We start from the raw sequence: 20,511 nt of genomic DNA on the forward strand, positions 1-20,511 counted from the left end.
ATTTGCACTAAGTTGATATGACTGATACAGCAATGTAATTGCAAATTTAATTGTAAATTTCTTAGCTGAAAGGGTTCTTGGCAATCTCAGATGATTTTTGAGATTTTGTTGAAGGCCAGATGAAATCTTAAGCACTCTTTCAACATGTGAAGTGAATCAATGCACAGTTGCTCCGAGTGAGAGCATTGCCTGCCCTTTCAACTGACTTGAATCCATCCCTAAACGGACTTTTTTGGAACAATGCTTGTCAACTACTAATTACACCTTTCATTCTAAGGGAAACTGGGGTACAGATTAAGGGAAGTGACTTGCCCAAGGTCACAGGGCCAGAGAGTGGCAAGGCTGGGACTTGTCCCCAGGTCCCCTGACCTTTAGCTAATGTTCTTGTCCCTGCCCGACAATGCCTGGGTATTTATCTCTCAGACCTCATCCTTGTAGCCAACTCCAAACAGTTATCACCAGCTCTGCCATTCTGGTAAAAGAACATTCATCACACCCTCTGCACTTAATTGTGCTTCCCTTGTGCCTTTCACCCCTCAAGAGTAGGCAGTTTTTCTGACCTGCTTCATGCTGGAAGTTACCCCTTTCCTACTGCTGCTAATTTTTTTCCCTGTTACTTTTTTTCCCCCCTATTCCCCTCCCCACTCCAGCTTTATTGAGATATAATTGACGTACAAATTTTCCTGTTAAATTTTTACAACCCAATTGCTGCTGAGAATAAACGCAAAAAAGAGGACAGAGACACTTCAGATTCTGCTCATTGCGCGTTTTCATTTTTAATTAAATAAATCAAGTAAGCCATCAGGTGATGGGTTCACATTCTGTTCTGCAGAGAAGATCCTGACTGGTGGTGGCCACCAGCTTTCTGAAGGCAGCCCCTGTGTTTCCAGGAGATTGTAGCCACGACAAGAACATCTGGGACATTGATGGCAAGGGGGCTGGGAGCAACATTGCCAAGCAGGCTGAGCTACATGTTACACATACACACGTGCGGACACATATGTACATACCATGGCCACGAAGGGGTATCCTGTACTATGCGGCCATGACACATGACAGAGGGCCAAAATTCTTGGCAAAAAGAGTTTGCAGGAACCAGGAGGGAGCAGGGGAGCCAGGCAGACTTGGCCTAGAAAGTACAGATGAAAGGGAGACTTTAGGGGGTGACCAGTTCAAGCCCAATGTTAGAAGAAGCCAGGAACATAGGTCATTTTATCTGACAAATAAATACAAATAAAATACCTGGTCTGCAATATGAGCTAGGCCCTGAAGATGGCACCATGTAATCTTGGAAACACATAACTAATTAGTCCCCCATGCACAGTATGGAATGACAAAGGTCACAAGACCCTAGGATCTTGAAGTTCTTAAGACATCTGAGCTGCCAATTCTGCTTCATCCTTTTGAGGTAAAGAGCAGCTTCCACTCTTCTGAAACGCTGGGCAGTTGAAAGGCCATGTGGCTACATTCAGGAAACCCTGGGCCGCCTTCCTCCCTTCTAGCTGGACCATGTGCTAGGAATCTTCACAGGCAAACCCATTAACTTTGGAACTCAGAGGACGCTCCTTTAAATTTGTGCAGACTAACAAGATCCACTTCTTGGAGCTCGTCAGACTGCACAAGTTTAAAGAAGGAGCATCCTCTGCAGGCACCTGTTCCCCCACCCCACTCTCCCTGCCTCAGGAACCCATCCCTCTGAGACCCACCTTTGCTTTCAGCCTTTGGGGATGGGAGTGGGAGAGGACTGCCTTGGGGACACAGCCATCCAGTCTTCTGCCCCTGTCCTTCATAATCCAGGGCCTCATAGTCAATCAGGGCTGGAAGAGACCTTCAGGGTCAGGACCAGACCATCTGATGCTTACATCTCCTGTCTGCTCTCTAGGCCAAGCATACGTCTTCTGGGACAGGGACCTCCTGGAGCTCGTTCAGAAAGCAGAGGTGGAAGGGAAAGATGTTCTTGTAATGGGTTGGTTGGGTCCTCTGCTCTTAAGGGTTTGGTCAGCAGCTGCCCCATTAGACCAGCCTCTGGCATAGCTCCCAGGCTGAGGGTGCTGGCAGACAAACATTTTTTTTTTCCTGTTCATTTAGTTACTTATTTTCAAATGAGTGCATCACATAAAGGGACAGAGGGCTAGAATTTGCTTATGTCTCTCAACCTTAGTAATAAGTTGGTGATAACCTGCAAGGGCCGTACTACAGAGATCTGCACATCTGCTTCTTCTTTTTCCCTCTTCATGGGACTCAGGAATCCTGCCCCCCCAAAAAATCCTGCTCCCAAAGACCCTTCCCCCCATGTCCTCATCCACTCCAAGGTTTATAAACAAGGCCCAGAGGAGAAGCCAGGAATGGGCAGCAGTGGCGACAGCCTGAGGGTGTTGGACACTGCCCTGTCTCACCAAGGCCTGGAATGTTCTGAACTATTTTTATAGGCTGGGCTAAAGAGGTCTTCATGAAGAAAAAGAAAAACGAATAAACGCTCATTGCTGAATGAGCCTCTTGTTCCGGGGAAGCTGGCGGCGGGCGGAGGTGAGGCCTCAACACTCCCTCTGTCTCCAGGCAGGTGGGTGCTGTGGAGGGGAAGGCTCATGGGGGCCAGAGGGAGCAGAGAAACCAGGGCTGGCCTTGCTGGAAAAGGAGGCACTAGCTCCCAGCTGGACCACCTCCCCTAGCGCAGCTCTCTGCTGAAAACCCCTCATGTGTTACTCCAACCAGGTCCCATGGAGTGTAGAGTCAGTAGTGATCCCTCCTTCTCCTCCCTAAACCCCAAGGGTTCCCAGAGCATTGCTGAGCCCAAGGCAACACTCTCTTGAGCTGTGTCCTATTTCAGATACCTGGACAAAGATAATATAGCAGGAAGGGCCTTACTGTCACATCTTCAAATCAACAAGAGGAAACCGAGCTAAAAAAATACCCTGCGGCCATCGTGACTCTCACGCTCTCAGTTTTGTCCTCTCGTGTATTCTGAATCGTCTTGGAGTGTCCTTGTATGTACGAAGTGAATGGTTTCTATTATTATTGTCTTTTTTGATTTGGGTACAGCTTTGAGTCCATGCAAAAAATAAAATATTTTCTGTCTCTTCTTTTTCACAAAATAAATAAATTAAGTCAACCTGCAGTGTACAAATTGTTAATGTCCTGAGAAGTCCCAAAGGTCCATTCTCGGCATAGTCCTCAGAGCTCAGGGGTGGAGGCCTTGGCCCCAGAGGCATAGGAAGGGAAGAAGGAAGAAGTCTGCAGTCCACACTAGGAGGGCTCCAGGAACCAGAAAGGGCCTTGGATAGAGGTGCCTGCCCCCTACCACCCCCAGGTGGGGAACAGTGGAGGGAGCAGGGCAAGGGCTGGGGAAGAATGGCCAGTACTTCTGGGCCTGCCAGAACCATCCTGGCCCCACTCTGCCCCAGGATCAAGTTTTCAGAGCTGGAGTCCCTTTGGACCCCAAATTAGAGCCATTTCCCGGCACAATTTATTCTTGGAACAGAAAACCTAGAGACTTCCTCGACTGGCTGAATCCATGGTGATGGAGACCCAGCAGCTCAAACGCACTGACTGTAATGGATCCCACAAGATGGCCACTGTCCTCACCTTTTCAAAGGCTGGCTTCCTGCCAGGACACACCCGCCTCTTCCCTATGGCAACACTAGCTGGACCCAGATCCTGTATTTCCCTGCTCCCCATAATACTCAAAACAAAACTCAGCCCTCTGGGCTTGACAATGAGATGGATCTGATACAGAGGTTGTCCAGGAAATCAGAAACAGCCCTTAGTGAACTGCTGATGCTTTCTGCAAGTTCTGAGGTGGTACTGAGTTCTGCTCCCCAGTTTGGGGTAGGAATGGGGGAAACGCTTCCACTGTGGGGACATCTGCTGCTTGGTCATAGGTCCCTGACGCCCCAGGAAATATGTTAGGACCTGGGAGAGATGTTCAAATCTGGCCTCTTCTTGGGGAGGGGGTGAGGATTGCTAATTTATGCTGCCTCTGGACACTCAGCAAAGAACGCCACTGGTTTCTGAGATTTGTTCCACGTGGGATCAAACAGAAAAGCCCGTGGGGCACTGTGGGCTGCCATGTGGCCACCTCGGCTCTGGTCCTTCTGGGGGAAGGCTCCTCCTCCTCTTCCTCCAGCAGGAGCCAAAGTGCTCCCCACTGGTCTTCCCGGCCCCCCTCAGCCCCTCAAGCCCACAATGCTTCCAAGCAGCACTCCTGCAGAAACAAACCTGAAAACACAGCCACAAGAAACCAAACCATAAATAACTTTAAAAAAATAAAAAATAAAAACACTCACCCCATCCCACATTGAGCAATACTCTTCCCAGAGCCCTAAATGAGGAATTCCAGACACTAACCACATAACCATGACGACCAACCATGTGGCTGACCTCTTTCCCCTGTCTTCTCAGGGGATGGGGTATCCTGATGTGACTTCTCCCTCAAGAGCACTCTGTATTTCCTTCTGGGCCTTGCCCCACAGAGGCCTGGCTGGAAATGACAGGACTCACGAGCTGCCTTTTGCCTCCAGGGACCACCGATGCTCCTGCCCGTCAGGCTTGAGGCAGCTTTCAAAACGGACCTGCTCTTGGGGAGCCAATTGAGCTAGGACAGGGCCTTCGGGCTGCAATCACACGAGGGTCAGCCATTCCATTTCAAATCATGCTGCCTGCTAGCAGCAAGGACATGAATGGGTCAGGGGAGGTAGCCACGAGAATCTAAGGTGGGCAGAGGCCATGGACTTGGCAGTTCTGTATCCACCGTTCAGCCTCAAACTTGGATGGGGAACAGGGTCATGGCCCATGACCATATATCATTCCCCCTTCCCCGAATAACTCTAAAAAGGTAACCAGAGGCTTTTCTTTAGGTGTGTGATACAGATAAAGCATAAAGCAACAGGGAAGATTTTGTGTGTGTGTGTGTTTGTGTTTTTATGTTCTTCTGCCTGTGCGTGTGGTGTGAGTGTAGGTATTTGTCTATATGTGTATGTTTGTTCTGTAGCTCTATATAGAGCTAATTTCACCTCTCCCCAGGGACCCACCCAGATGCTACACTGGATTATGGAGAAATTCAGAAACTGAAAGGTTGACACTGAGTACAGCAGGGGGTCTGACTGTGACTAGTCAGTGTCTGAAACCCCTTTCGGTTGTTAAATATTTGTGGACTCTGACCCACAGGGTCTACAGGCACCTATGTGTGTTTCATGTATATTTCTGTGTGTGTATATGTATGTGTGTGTGTGTGAGAGAGAGAGAGGGAGAGAGAGAGAGAGGGAGAGAGAGAAGAGAAAGGCTTGTCAATAGGCTCGGGCCTGCCTGGGCCTGCTCAGGAGACCACAGCCCCCTTGGTCTGGGTTTGACAGCCCTCAAAAGGACCGGCCACTGTCCTGTTCTCAGCGGGAAGCTCCAGGCCCACAGCTGGGGCGGGGAAGCGAGCGGGCTGGGGGCCTACTTCTACAGCGCAGGCGCCACCTACGCCCTGCACGTCTTCCTGCCCACCCCTGCGGCGGCGCTGCAGTCTCCCAGCTGGCCTGGGTGAGGCAGGCAAGGCGGGACTTTCACCAGGAGGGGTGCTCAACGCCCCGGGTCCCCTACGTGACCCAGAAGGTGCCGCGCTCCTGCAGCAGGCTGACGGAGCGGTTGGAGAGTGAGGCGGCGTCCTGCACAAGCTTGTAGCCGAAGAGGCGCATGGCGGGGCCGCAGGCAGCCTGTACCACCTGCGCTAGCTTGAAGGGCATGCTGAAGCGCCACTTCTCAAACTGCTCCGAGGAGTTCTTCTGCGTGGAGTAGATGCCGTCGTGCGCCGCCTGGGTGTTCTTCTGGATCCAGTCCTCCACCTGCGGGGTCAGGGGAATGCCTGCAAAGCGGTACATCTCCTGGGCCTTCTGCAGCGGCCTAAGGGCCACGTCCTCGTAGCGCACCAGCATGTAGCGGCCCCGCAGCCAGGCCGGCTGCCTCAGGCCCAGCTCAGCGGACTGGCGGATGCTCTCACAGTTGCCCTTCAGCCGCTGCACCTCCTCCTCCCTCAGCTGGTCCTGTCCCTTGGCCAGCCACTTCTTCCAGGTCTCGTACTTGTCGGCGAAGGCCACCATGCGGGAGGCTAGCACAGCGCGGGGGTCGCGCACCAGCTGGATGACGCGGAGGTCCAGGCGGGGGTCCTCGGCCAGCGGCTGCAGGAACTCCAGCTGCCGTATGCGGACGGCCTTGATTGCCATGTGCTCCTTGCGGCGGCAGGCCTCGGCGGCCAGCGTCATGTTGAGGAGGCCGCAGCGGCGGTTCTTGCAGGGGTACTTCTCGAAGACCTTCTTGACGAGGGGCGTGCAGACGGGGTCCTCGCAGAGGGAGCGGCTGGAGCCCCGGCGGAACACGAACTGGGTCAGGTGATCCTCGGGTGCCGGGATGATGAAATGCTCCAGGAGGTACAGGTCACACAGGAAGAGCTGCTTGAGCACGTCGCGGTATACCAGGGCCGAGCCCGCGGCGTTGGCGCCGCCCTGCTCGAAGGACACCGTGCGCTCGATGTGCCACAGCGGCTCGAAGAGGTAGAAGATGTTGCCCTGCTGATTGAAGAACTCGCCCACGAACGAGGAGCCCGTGCGGGTGGTGGCCATGAGGAGCAAGTGGCGCCGGGGCGGGGCCTCGGCGGGTGGGCGGGACTCCGGCTGCTGCTCCGGCTCCCACTCTGCGGTCTCCTCCGCAGCCTCCTCTGCCGGCGCCACGCCCAGCTGCAGACTGAGGTTTCGCAGGCGGCTCTGCAGCTGCGTGAAGGCCGAATCCAGCTCACTCAGGGACAGGAGGGATGCGTTCTCGGCCAAGACTAGGGCTGGGTCGGTGCTATTGGCATCTACCAGGGATTGGGGGATCTGCTTCAGTTTGTCCGAGACCCTGTGAGAACAGAGGGATACCGGGGTCAGTGACGGACTGGGGACTCCATCCCCTGTGCCACCCTGAGGAGCATCCCAGGATAATCACCCAGAAGCCGACTTTGAGGCAAGGATTTGAGTGTAAGTAGTTTATTTGGGACTTGATCACAGGAAGAACGGGTAGAGGGGTAGGGAAGTGAGGCAGGGAGGAGAGGAAGTCCATAAGGGTGAGCAGGCTACCCCTGTGGCCAAATCGCTCTGCTGGAGGAACCCCAGGAGATGGGGTAGATAGAACACACCTTAGGATTCTCTACCCAAGGGGTGTGAAGCTCCCAGCTGGCCTTGACTGCGGGCTGCTCCCAGAGGCATTTACTCCCCAGGACTTGTGGCTTGCCAGTGTGCAGGTGGAGAGAATGCCCTCAGGTGGAGAGTTGCAGAAGCTTGCAGTAGGACCCAGTAGGCACAAACTGGAGCAGTCCATGCTAAGGAACCCAGGCAGGGCACTGACATAGTGCCTACTACATAGCCCTATTCCTAACCTACCCATCCTGGTTGATGCTTTCTTGCAGGGGTTGTGCTTGGGAGAGAAGGTCTGTGAAATGTTTCTGTGTCTAGCAGGCCCACTAGCAGGGCCACTGCACACAGCGGTACACTGCCAACTCTAGGGGGCAGCATTCCCAGCGTAGCCGTTGTGAGTGCACACCCCTGGAGTTGAACAGTGCACAACCTGGGCAGCTGAACATGGCAGCCCTGCCCACCAGGGTATCTGTACCAGGACCCTGCCTCACCCTCATCCATGACTTCAGATTGGTATAGGAGATATGCTGTTAATGTGAGGCATCATCCTAGGCCAGGAAGTTAATTAATAGTAATAACCACGGCCAGCAAGTACAGGACACCAACTGTGTGTCAGGCACAGGGCTAAATGCTTTTACATGTTCTTATTTAATCTTTACAACAAGGCAGGCCCCATCATTAGTCACATTTTACAGAAGAGGGACTTAAGACAGAAAAGTGAAATAATTTGTCTAAGCTGTCACAGCTAGAAAGGGCCAGAATCAGGGGAATTCCCTGGCGGTCCAGTGGTTAGGACTCCATACTTCCACTGCAGGGGTCATGGGTTCGATCCCTGGTGGGGGGACTAAGATCCTGAAAGATGTGCGCTGCGGCCAAAAAAAAAAAAAAAAAAAAAAGTGCCAGAATCAGGATTCCAACTCAAATTGCCTGAGTCTGGAGCCCAAGTTTCACAGCTGTGCAGTCATGAGGACATGGGCATGACCTACTGCCTGGGCACAGGAGAGGTCTGATGATTACTGGTTGAGGGATTGCCTTTGTAGGTCGACAGAGAGCCCTATAGCTACCTCTCTGCCCCCACCCACCCCACCTTGATAGGGAAGACTTGTGCTTGCATCCCTCACCTTGATATGATTTTATTTTCCTTTTCAATGAAGACAAAAACCACCACCACAAAAGCCAGGAAAAGGGCATATTTGCTCCTCATTCTCAGGCTGTGCAGAAAGTGTCGGCAGTCCTGGGGCAAAGTGAGTCCTTTCTCCATGGGGAAGGGTGGGGCCATGGGCACTCAGCTTGGGGCCATCACTCAGGACCTGGCTCGTCGTTCAGGTGGGGGACACCTGGTCCTGTGGAGAGATGAGCGGTCAGGACACCCTTGTCTGTAGATGAGAACAAACAGGAGCTTTTCCACCAGACTTTTGGGGACCACAGCCCTGTTGTGCCAGAACCCCAGACCCACTCTCCCAATGGACTATGCCCCAGAGACTTGAAATGAGGTCATTCAAAATACCAATGAACCTTCTGATTCGTCCATGTCACTTCCATCCTCACTTCCTTTGACCTCACACATGACTGAAAGGCAAGTGGATGAAAAGAATACTCCTTGCGATAAACATGTTTGCAATAGCAAAAGAGTGAAACAATCTAAATAAAATATGATGGAGCAAGCAATGGATTATTATGCAGCCACAAAGAATAATGTGGTGGATCTACTAATGCTGACGTGAATAATCTACTATATATTGGGCTGGCCAAAAAGTTCGCTCGGGTTTTTCCATAAGATGTTACAGAAAAACCCAAATGAACTTTTTGGCCAACCCAATATGTTATAATTTTATGTATAAATAATGTATATATATATTATAGATAAGCAAGCTGCAGACATAGTGTGTTTATATAGGATAGGGTTTCTTAGCCTCAGCACTATTGACTTTTTAAAAAATTTTTATTGGAGTATAGTTGATTTACAATGTTGTGTTAGTTTCTGCTGTACAGCAGAGTGAATCAGTTATACGTATACATATATCCACTCTTTTTAAGATTCTTTTTCCATATAGGTCATTACAGAGTTCCCTGTGCTATACAGTATGTCCTTATTAGTTATCTATTTTATATATAGTAGTGTGTATATGTCAATCCCAATCTCCCAATTTATCCCCCCGCTTTCCCCCTTGGTAACCATCAGTTTGTTTTCTACATCTGTGACCCTATTTCTGTTTTGTAAATAAGTTCATTTGTACGCTTTTTTTATATTCCATACATAATCAATATCGTATGATATTTGTCTTTCTCTGTCTGACTTACTTCACTCAGTATGACAATCTAGGTCCATCCATGTTGCTGCAAATGGCATTACTTCGTTCTTTTTTATGTCAGCACCAATAACATTTTAGATCAGATAATTCTTTGTCGTGGGGATTGTCCTGTGCCTTGTAGGATGTTTAACAGCATCCTTGGCCTCTACTCATTAAATAACAGTAGAATCCCCTTTGCTCAGATGTGACGATCAAAAATATCTCCAGACATTGTCAAGTGTCCTCTGGGCAGGGGGGAGGTGCAAAATCATCCCAGGTTGAGAACCTCTGATGTAGTATGATCCCATTTGAAAAAAAAAAAAATTAAGGGAGAGAAAAGTGGACTGTGACACAGTCACAAGGCCTGTAACAAAGGGACGGGTAGGTCAGGAGAGAAGGGTGGGGTGAGTCTTAACGTTTGCTGTGTAACATTGTGCACTATTAGAAATTTTACCATGCAGATGTATAATTTTTGTTTTTGTTTTTTTTGGCTGCGTTGGGTCTTTGTTGCTGCGCGCGGGCTTTCTCTAGTTGCGATGAGCGGGGACTACTCTTCGTTGTGGTGCATGGGCTTCTCATTGCGGTGGCTTCTCTTGTTGCGGAGCATGGGCTCTAGGTGCGCGGGCTTCAGTAGTTGTGGCTCGCGGGCTCTAGAGCGCAGGCTCAGTAGTTGTGGCACGTGGGCTTAGTTGCTCTGTGGCATGTGGGATCTTCCCGGACCGGGGATTGAACCGGTGTCCCCTGCGTTGGCAGGTGGATTCTTAACCATTGTGCTACTAGGGAAGTCCTGGATGTATAAATTTTTAAAAATTAAAGGTTTTCCACCATAGCATGTGAATTCTAACAAAATCCTTCACATGGCCTCAGCCTTCAGGTCTCAGCTTTGTCAGGCAGCTTCCCTGGGATAGGTTAGGGCCCCCTCGGCCCCGCCACAGTACAAAGACTCCCTTTGGCACCTGAGACTTTGTCATAAAGCAGGCCCACTTGTAATGACTTGTTCAATGCTGATCATCCCTTTGTGGAGGGCGGGGAGTTTGTCTGGGTCCCTCATTATCCCTTAGCACTGGGCCAGGCACACAGGAGACACTCATGCATGGCTGCTAAATGACAGAATGGTTAAAGGAATAAATGACTCTTAACGCAAAGTGTATATATTTTTTAAAGCTGGAGTAAAAACACCATTGCCCATTGGAGCCTGAATCACCATTTCTTTCACTCGTCCTCACCATCACACACACACTGTCCCGTACCACAAGCCCCAAGATTCCAGCACAACCTCCTCTTCCAAAAGTCTATCCCTTTCTCCACGAGGACCCTCATCCATGGGAGACAGTCTGCTCCAAGTTTGGAAAAATCTTATTGTGACCTTGTGCAGGACATCCAGGACCATCCTTCTTTCTGGGAAAGATGGATTTCTTCCAAGCTGATGACATGGGGGAGTGGGAGGGCAGAAAGGAGGGTCCCAGGGCTGTACCTTCATCACACAATGGAAGTGGCTTTAGGGACAGCCAGAAAATCTACCCTCTGGAGAAAGCAGTGAGGCTTGTGAGAAGACAGATGTGTACCCTGGCAGCTGCAGTGGAGTTCCTCAGCTGTGCAGGGCAGAGTGGTGGTGGGGCAGTGGGCAGCTCTCCCTGGCAGAATGCTGGGGTGCTTTGTGAGTGTGGGTAGTTGGAGAGGAGCCAGGAGGGAAGAGGGCTGCAAGGCCAGTTCAAGGGCAACTGAATATTTTTGCCTCTTCCTAATTGTTCTGGGCCATTTCCTATGCACTCATTAAACAAATATTTTCTGAGCACCTACTATGTGCCATTCTAGGCACAGGCAATACAGCAGTGCACAAGCAGACCTGGCCCATGCCCTCATGGGGCTTACACTCTGGTTGAAAGAGTCAGCTAGAAGGATATGGGTAGATGAAATTTATTGAAATTTATAAAGTTACTACTCTATGCCTGGTGTCATGCTAAGCACTTGATTTGCATTTCCTCATTTCACAAAAGCCCTATTAGGTAGCGACCATCCCATTTTACAGATGAGGAAACTGAGGTTGAGAGAGATTAATTAATTTGCCCAAGGTTCCTCCAGCAGTAGCCTGATCACCCCTCCCAGATCTACGTCATTCCAGCCTCTTGATGTTCCACAGTGACACCCCCCCCACCCCCGCCATAGCACATGTGGTTGGGATTTCCAGCTGATGGTCTGTCTGTCTCCCATTCCCAGACTGCAAGTTCTCTGAAGTCAGGACCAGCGTCTAGAATGGCACCCACCACATATCAGCTGCCCAGCAAACCACTGGTGAGTCAACCCGTTGAAGCTGGTGCCTGGAAGGCTGTCAGCATTCATTTGCAGAATGCCGGGCAGGGCCATGTTCCCCATGCACCCAGTTTAGCCTGTGGTGGGATACGAGGCCACCTATCTTGCTGGGAGGGTGAGCCCCAGTACTGAGTCTGCAGAGCACAAAGCGTTGAAATCCTGGCTTTCTTCCCTCTCGGCTCTCAGCTGAGGGTTGCCTGGGTCTGATGATGGGTCTGCCTGGGAAGCAGAAGGAGCTAGGACAAAAAGTCCTGGGCTCTCGTCCTTTCTGCATGTCTACCATGCTGTGTGGCATTGTATAAGTGACTTAACCTCTCTGGGCCTCACTTTCTTCACTGGTAGCATGGAAAGGGTGGTTCCTACTGCATAAAGTTGCTGTGAGGAGCAGGATCTGGTACATGGGAGAGGGAGAAAAGGCAGGTGTGGTCCAGGGGGAGTTGCGTTCACTGTCCTCTCTCTTTTGGGTCTAACATCTTTGGTAAGATTTAGAACTTTGGCTGCCTCGATGACAAAGATCCTGAACCTTCTCCTCCCCTCCCTTCCGGGCACTGTTTCTATTTTTGAGTCACTGTCCCAGCCCCGTCACCCCCCGAATAATACCAGATTCCTGAGAACCTTCACGACATTGCCCTAAAAGGAAGACACAAGGGTGAAAACTCCCTCCAAATGGAACCGCAGGCAGGCTGTTGGCTCCTTTGCCCTGCCCAGGCAGGCTACCCCTAGGGTTAGCTTTGGCAGGCTAGCAGGCAAGTGGGCAGGCAGGCGAGAGAGGTTTAGACCCGGGGGTAGCAGAGGGTCACAGATGCCAGGAGGTCACGGGTCATGAGGGACGAGGACAGGGCTGGGATGGGGGTCACTCAGGTAGAACCTGGCCTGCAGGAGGCCCTTTGCAAGAAGTGTGTCTGTGATATCTGTGACACTGGACAAAACTCTGTGCTACCTCCCTCCCCAAACCTGTGGTGCCCCCCTTACGTAGCTCATGGGAAGAATGAAAAATCTCTTCCTTTTCTTGACGGATGCCATCTCCCAGGGGAGTACTTGATACCTTTCCTCCCCCCAACACCAGCAAAAGGAAATTGTGACAGCCAAAGGAAAAGGTGGTACGTCCCTGCTGGGATGCCAGTGGAGGTCATATTTCCAGGGCACCAGGGTCAGTGCTGAAGAAGGCCAGGGGCATGTGCCAGCCCAGCTCTGCCTGGATGCAGTGGGGAGTGGGGCAGCCGTCCTGGGCCCAGTTATACTCAGTACTCAGCTCAAGTGTCCCCTCCTCCGGAGTCCTTCCCTGACCACTGACCTAATGTTGACCATCTCCCCTCTCCCTATCATGTTCCCTCTCAGCACCCTGCTTTATTTCCTTCCGGGATGGAAATGTGCTTGTTTGCTGCCTGTTTCAGTCACTGGAATGTGAGCTCCCTGAGGGGAGAGCTCTCTGTCTGCTTCATCTTTGTATGCCCAATGCCCTGCTCCATGTGCACCAGGCATAGTAGGTGTCTCATAATTTTTGTAGAATGAATAGATGGATGCCTTTTCCAAAGCACTTAGCCCACTGTGAGATGCTTAATCATTCTAAGTTGATGGAAAATACAAAGAGGAAGAAGAAAAAGCCATTGTTCCCTGGGTGAAGCATATGTGTGCGCTGTGACCTGTGCTGTGGGTGTGCACTGATTATATGCCCTGAGTGTGTACTACAAGCATGGGCTGAGTGGATACTACACGTATATACTACTTGTGTGTGCTACGAGTGTGTACTATGGGCAAACCTTGGCGCTTGGGGCTTCACATACATCAGTCTCTTTAATTATATCAACCCGGGATGCCTTTTTGAGGATAAAGAAACTAGGCCTTGCGGCTTTCAGTTCCAAGTGTCTCCAGCTATGTGCTAACAGTAGGGAGGGCAGAAACCAGCGAAGGCATCCCAGGCAATCTCAGTGAGGGAGCACTGGAAAGAAAGCAGGCTGCGATCTGAGGCCCGAAACTCTAGGCACCAGCTCCCCTACCCGGCTCTCCCCTCGGAGGCCTTTCTGCTCAGGCCTCCCTCGTGACCTGGCAAGGGGCCTTCACAAGAGAACAGTTTTCTACTTGGATGGCTCCCAGGCAGGCCCTGGGCCCGCCGCTGCCTCCCGTGGGGGGGGGTGGGGTCCCAGGGTCTGCTGTGAACGGCGCTCTGATAAGGGATGGGCCCTGCCCGACGTTGCATCAGGCAGCAAAGCTCCACTCCCCTCCCTTGGCTTGCTCGGGGCCAAGAGCACAGTGGGGACTGGGGCCTCAGCTGTGGCAGGCCCTGCTCACAGCCTTTCCACTGGGCAGGAGGAGGAGCCGCCTGAGCCGAGGGAGGCCAGGAGCTGAGACGGAGGAGGCTCCTGGGCAGAGGTGTGAGCAGTGAGGCCCATCGTGGGAAAATTCTGAACTAACTCATGAGCTGCAGCCCTAGGGGGCCGGGAGGCTGCCCCAGCCATGCCGTGTCGCCAGACACCTGGGAAGGGAGCCCTCGGGGGGCTTTCTGTGAGTTGTCTCTGGATCCCCTAGAGTGGAGACGGAGGGCAGGAGCACACGTGCTCATAGGTGACCTCTGCTTGGGGGATGCAGGAGTCCATCCAGTGGCCTGTCCAGGCAAGGTTCTGTTTCACAGAGGGACGTCCAGAGGTGGCTTGGGCTGTCGAGCTTAGTGTCTGACAAGAGAGTAAATGGCCAGGAGCCGTTGGATGAACCAGTGAGAGAAGGAATGAGAGAACGAGGAAGTGGATGGAGGCCTGACTGATGGATGGTCCCCTGCGCAGCCCGGGGCTATCATTCCTCCCCAGGTCCCTCACATCCCAGGGCTCCAGCTTCCTCTCCCAAGAACAAACCATCTAAAACTTCCTTTTGGGCACATGTCCAACCTCAGCCAAGATAGAGCCAGAGTACGTGCTCCAAAGGTGGAGGTATGTGTCACCTGAGTGGCAGTGAGCATCCAAGAACTCGTGAGAAGCTGTGGGCCAGAGCCACGAGGTGGACCACGGGGCTGAGGCCAGCCTGGTGGGCGTGGGGCCTCCACAGACTCGGAGGGAGCCAGCCCCGGCCGGGACAGACCCCGCTGCCCCTCGGCCCCGTTTGGCTGTGCGGGGGTATCGGGCAGCACACTCTCTACCCCCATCGCACACAGCCACTTCACCAGGGCCTGCTCAGCTGTGTGAGACGCACATCCTGTGCAGAACGCTGACGGCTGCGCGGATACGGACCCCGAGAACAGTTCCAGCCTCCCTATCCGCACAGGTACCTCCCGTGCCTCTCACGCTGAACCCTAGGCCCTGGGCCACGTCGGAGCCGACCCACTGGCTCTGGGCTTTCCAGCCCTCGCCCAGTCAGGAGCTGCAGCAGAGGCTGGAGTGCAGGCGGCCCACAGCCATGCAGCCAGGCAGCCTGGTGAGGAGTCTGTTGGCTTGTTTGGAACCGACCTGGACATGGGCCGAGAGTCGTGGCCAAGGATGTGCGCCCAGCTCTGGAAGTCCAACGTGTGAGAAGCGACTTGCGTGTCTCAGCAGACAGGGCTGGCTGAGTAACTGCGGTGCACTGGCTCAATGAAAGCAAGCCAGGCAGGGGTTAAAAACGCTGATGCGCAGCTACAAAAATGGAGCATTAAGTGATGATTCTTTTCACTTTCTACCCTTTTGGATTTGAATTTTTGACAACCATGCACATGTACCACTTTAATTAATAAGCTTTAAAATCTCATCTGAAGCTTAAAAAGAGAAATGTAAGGTTACTTTGGAAGCGGCGTGGAAAATGCATTGGAAGAAGGAAGGACTGGAGGCCGGGAGAGCAGCCTGTCCCTTCTGCACTGGTCCAGGAGAGAGGAGGCAGCCTGAGCAAGCAGGGACGGAGTGGACAGAGGAAGGACAGACGCGTGAAACCTTAGGGAAACCCGCGTGGTGCCTGTGACTTGCATAGCGTGGATGAGCCCTGAGGACAGTATGCTTATGAAGTGAAATAAGCCAGACACAAAAGGACAAATCCCGTACGATTCAACGTACATGAGGTACCTAGAGGAGCCAAATTCGTAGAGACAGAAAGGAGAAGGGTGGTTGCCTGGCCCTGGGGGGAGGGGAAATGGGGAGTTGGTGTTTAATGAGGACATAGTGTCAGTTTGGGAAAATGAAAAAGTTCTGGAGATGGATAGTGGTGAAGGTGGCACAACAACATGAATGCACTTAATGCCACTGAACTGTGCACTTAAAAATGGTTAAAATAGTACATTTTATGGTATGTCTATTTTCCACAGTAAAAAAAAAAAAAAAGAATTCATAAACAATAGGCAGGGTGAAGGAGGGCAACAGAGGACTCCAGGAGGATCCCTGGTTCCTTCCTTGGACAGCATTCCTGTTCTCTGCTGCACCCACAGCGCCTGGCACGTGGCAGGGCTCATAACGTTTGTGAGGTGAATGAATGGATTCATAACTGTGTTTAAGAATTGGCTGAGTTTCTTGTAGTTTCTCTTCCCCCATGTTAGTGAGGAAGATGATTAACATGCCATTGATTTTATATATAGAGAGAGAGAGAGGGAAAGAGACAGAGACAGAGAGACAGACATAGAGACACAGACAGACATTTTGGAAAAGCCTGAACAAATTATACAGTGACTGTCTTGACTTCTTTGCTTTTACATATTGACTTTGAAGCCCTGTGACCTTAGGAAAGGAACTTAAACTTGAGTGGTTTCATTATTTATAAATGGGACACTTACAGCATCTACTGTATACTCAGTGGTCATGAGGAATTCAATAAGATGCTAGTGAAATGCTTAATCCAAGCCCAAGTTGTGATAAATGGTCCTACTAAGGAACCACTCACCCTGTCTTTACAGATGCAGCAGACTCTGTGGCTTGTGACTAGTGGCAAGTACTGGAATGGTTGCAGTGGGGTGGGGGTCTCAGTCCCCTAAAAATACCAGGGTGATAACCTGATCTGACCACAGCTAGAAACACCCCTCAGGCAGAGCCAACATCTGCTCATTTATGGATAGCGTTTGGCTCTGGGCGTCTCATCCTCACTCTCAGCCTCATCTGGGGATAAACTTGCTGACTTTCCCCGTCCCAGGCACTGCAGTCACCTGTAGCCCTGAAGCAGCAGAGCAGCCGGGGAGAGACCCAGAAACACCCCAGGCAGAACCCTTAAGGATGCTCTCTCCCCAGCTTCCTTATAGGCCAGAGCTGCTCACAAATTCCGTACGGCCACGCATCTCCAGAAAGTGCCGAGTGCGCTGACAGGAGTGTAGCTGCAGAATGACAGAAGCCACGGGGTACAATGGACCCCTGCGGAGTAGCCAGCTCCACTCTGGCTGTGGTGAACAGAGGCATCAGGCCTCAGATCTGTCAGGCTGAGGTCAAGTTGAATGCCAGTGGATTTTGCCCCCAGGACAAAATCATGCTGTCAGCAGGGACTCAGGCCAGCAGCCTTACACAAAGCAGCTCGGCTTTCCAACTCTAGCTGTACTTGCCTTCAACTGTGCAAGTGTGCATTTCTTTCGGAAAGGTCCGAGAGAAATCTGTCCTATATACTACCCCACCAATCATGAAAAACATGGCTTTTGCCCTAAAACTGCAGAACGTCAGGATTGGAAAGGGCTTGGAAATTTTCTTATCCACCCTTCCTCATTTTTCATCTATAGCAATTCAGGTTCAGAGAAGGGAAGTGCTTGACCAAGGCATAACTGGATGGTGACAAAACTTGAACTACGACACAGGTCTCCTGCCTCCCAGGTTAGTGATGGCCCCGCCAAACTTTATCACCCTGACTCTCGTAGCTTAGCCCACTCAATAACCTTCAGCACAGGGATGTCAAATAAATGGTACACATTCCACTCAGCAGTCCTATGCCTGGGGCAGACATCACTAATCAATCATTGTCCTCTTTTCAGCTGAGACTAAATGTAGCCTCATAAGCCTTCTCAGTGCAGTGCCAATCCATTAGAGCTGGCATGTGAGATAAAACCAGTTTGCCCCTCCAACTTTACGGGATCCTTACTGGCTACCAAACAAAAGTCCTCACCCCCCTTTAGCTTACCATTCTGCTGTCTGACATCACCCCTCAATGTCAGCCAAATTCCAGGTCTCCTCCTACACAAACCCTCCATTCTAGCACATGTGCCTTGTACATCCATCCTCCAAGCCTTTCATTTAACACATAAAGGCCTTTACTGAACAAAACACCACAGATTACAATTAATGGTGAGGTCACTAAGAATAGTTAAAGCATCAAAATTTGCCAAAAAAAAAAAATTGCTTTTGAAAAGAACTGCAATGGATGCAAGGTTCTTATAATTCTACCTTTCTCCCTCGCTTGGCTTGTGCTTTCATGAACGAGAGTGGAGGTAGTGTTACAGAGAGCCTAGGACACTGCACAGAACGGCTGCCAATCCATTCCACACCACAGCTGGCAAAGATCTTCATACGGCTAATTTTATATTGTTACTCACATGCCTTTATATGTTTTTATGAATAAGAGCCAAAATTTTAAAAGTCTTAGGGCTTTCCTACAAAGTGTTTTTTGGATTTTGGGAAAATTTGGGCAAGTCCATTGGAGTGTGTCTTGAGTGTGAACATAATCTGCCATGGGTATTACAGCAGAAAAAGGTTGAGGCCAATTGCCTAAAGAAACCATATAAAGGCAAATCAAAATGATGCGTGGTGCCACTTTTTCCCATACTATATTGAAGAACCAAATGTTCCATAATATATTGTGTGGGTGAAATTCTAGGGAAACAACTGGCAGAAACTTGGTGCTTAGCAGGTATCCACATGCCCTCTACCTTCCCCAGCCCCTCCTGCAGTTAGGTTGGGCCAGTGACCAGGTTCTGACCTGTGGGGATGTAGGTTAAAGTGATATAAGCCACTTCAAGTCCTGGTCCTTAAAATGATCCCACACATTCCCCAGGTCCTCTCTTCTCTTGCTGTGGCAAGACTGGAGGCCAAATGTTCCAACTAGCTTAATACAAGGTGGAAGCAGCCCAGATACTGAGCCGCTGCTTGGAGAGTCACCCCACCTGCATCAGATGTGATGCAAGTACAAAATTAGCCTTTGTGGTGCTGAGCCACCATGACAGGATTTCTGAGATAACTGGGAAGAGAAAAACTCTCAATGCATAAGCCCAGGATCCCCTTCCTGCTTTCTCCTACTGACTGACATTCCTAAGGAGACTTTCTGCACCGGAGAATGTCCATGTAAGGGACAGATGGAGAGGAGAATTTCTTTTGCTCCCTGGTTTTTTTTCCAATCCTACTGTCTTCAATGCAGAGGATACAGAATTTGGATCGTCCAGGGTGGTCCGCAGTCCCACAGTTTCCTCAAGCCCCCATTTAATCCTTCCTGTTAACAGTAGGCAGGAGCTTTATTCCTTGTGACTCTTCTCTTTTTCACCAGGGAGTTCTGCCCACCATCCAGGCGCCAGATCTGTAGGGGAGGTAGTGGTAGGAGAGAGGGGAGCAGCCTGGGTCTTAGCCCACACTGACTACTGCTATTGTCTGGGCTGATCAATGGCCACGAAGGAGTCCATCTATACCCAGCCCTTGGAGAGGAGAGACGGAGTCTGAAGGTGGGGAGAGAGGTCCAGGTTGTCAATGTCTAACTGCTCTGAGGGCTAGACAGGGGGCACTTGAAATCAGACTTGGTTTGGGTGCCAGCTCTCCCATTTATTCTCTAGTGACTTTTAAAATTAATTAATTAATTAATTTATAGCTGCGTTGGGTCTTCGTTGCTGCGCGTGGGCTTTCTCTAGTTGTGGTGAGCGGGGACTGCTCTTCATTGTGGAGCACAGGCTTCAGTAGTTGTGGCACGTGGGCTCAGCAGTTGTGGCTCGCAGGCTCTAGAGCGCAGGCTCAGTAGCTGGTTGTAGTGCACGGGCTTAGTTGCTCCGCGGCATGTGGGATCTTCCTGGACCAGGGCTCGAACCCATGTCCCCTGTATTGGCAGGCAGATTCTTAACCACTGCGCCACCAGGGAAGCCCCTCTCTGGTGATTTTTTTTTTTATAAGATTTTTTAAAATTATTTATTTATTTATTTATTTTTGGCTGTGTTGGGTGTTCGTTTCTGTGCGAGGGCTTTCTCTAGCTGCGGCAAGTGGGGGCCACTCTTCATCGCCGTGCGCGGGCCTCTCACTGTCGCGGCCTCTCATGTTGCGGAACACAGGCTCCAGACGCGCAGGCTCAGTAGCTGTGGCTCACGGGCCTAGTTGCTCCGTGGCATGTGGGATCCTCCCAGACCAGGGCTTGAACCTGTGTCTCCTGCATTGGCAGGCAGACCCTCAACCACTGCGCCACCAGGGAAGCCCTCTCTGGTGATTTTAAGCAAGGTATTGAACTGCTCTGAGCCTGGGTCAGCCCCACAGGGTTGCTGTGAGCATCAGGTAAGCTTGTGTGAGGCTCTGAAAATAAGGAGGACTGCACACAGGCTGGTCATTATTACAGGTCTGGACCAGTGTGAGCCAGATCCTGTCTATGCTGATGGCACCGTTGGTTTACACTCTGCACGCACATCTCTCTCCCAGCTGGGCTGCAGGCTGCCGCAGGGGAAGGACACTGGCTGATTCACTTTGCCTTTTCCCATGCAACCAGCCCAGAAAATCCTTGCCTGCTGTGGCTTTGCTGCTGCTATTACTACGGGCCAAGGACCCTCCTTTCTGGCATGATTTGGAGGGCCGCTCACCTAATGCATCAGGCCCCAGGCCTAGACACACCTGGATATGGCAGTTGCCAGTTTCAGCCTTCTCAGCTGGGAGGGCAAGTCAATTTCA

The 20,511-nt window shown here is 51.2% G+C and overlaps 1 protein-coding gene across 3 annotated transcripts in view; it reads right to left on the bottom strand.

Annotated features, from left to right (window-relative positions):
* Positions 1 to 731: 731 nt before the first annotated feature.
* The window catches only part of CHST3 (carbohydrate sulfotransferase 3), a 42,285-nt gene continuing 22,505 nt past the window's right edge, over positions 732 to 20,511 (bottom strand). For 2 of the 3 annotated variants that reach the window (XM_036829433.1, XM_036829431.1), the window contains exons 2-3: positions 8,267 to 8,488; positions 732 to 6,870 (exon numbers count right to left, since the gene is read on the bottom strand). In XM_036829433.1, the coding sequence (XP_036685328.1) occupies positions 5,577 to 6,870; positions 8,267 to 8,424 (1,452 nt within the window). In that variant the 5' untranslated portion in view covers positions 8,425 to 8,488 and the 3' untranslated portion in view covers positions 732 to 5,576. The remainder of the gene's footprint in view (positions 6,871 to 8,266; positions 8,489 to 20,511) is intronic. The other variant, XR_005016903.1, reaches the window with a different exon arrangement.

Source organism: Balaenoptera musculus, chromosome 16 (assembly GCF_009873245.2).
Source record: "Balaenoptera musculus isolate JJ_BM4_2016_0621 chromosome 16, mBalMus1.pri.v3, whole genome shotgun sequence".
Lineage (NCBI taxonomy): Eukaryota > Metazoa > Chordata > Mammalia > Artiodactyla > Balaenopteridae > Balaenoptera > Balaenoptera musculus.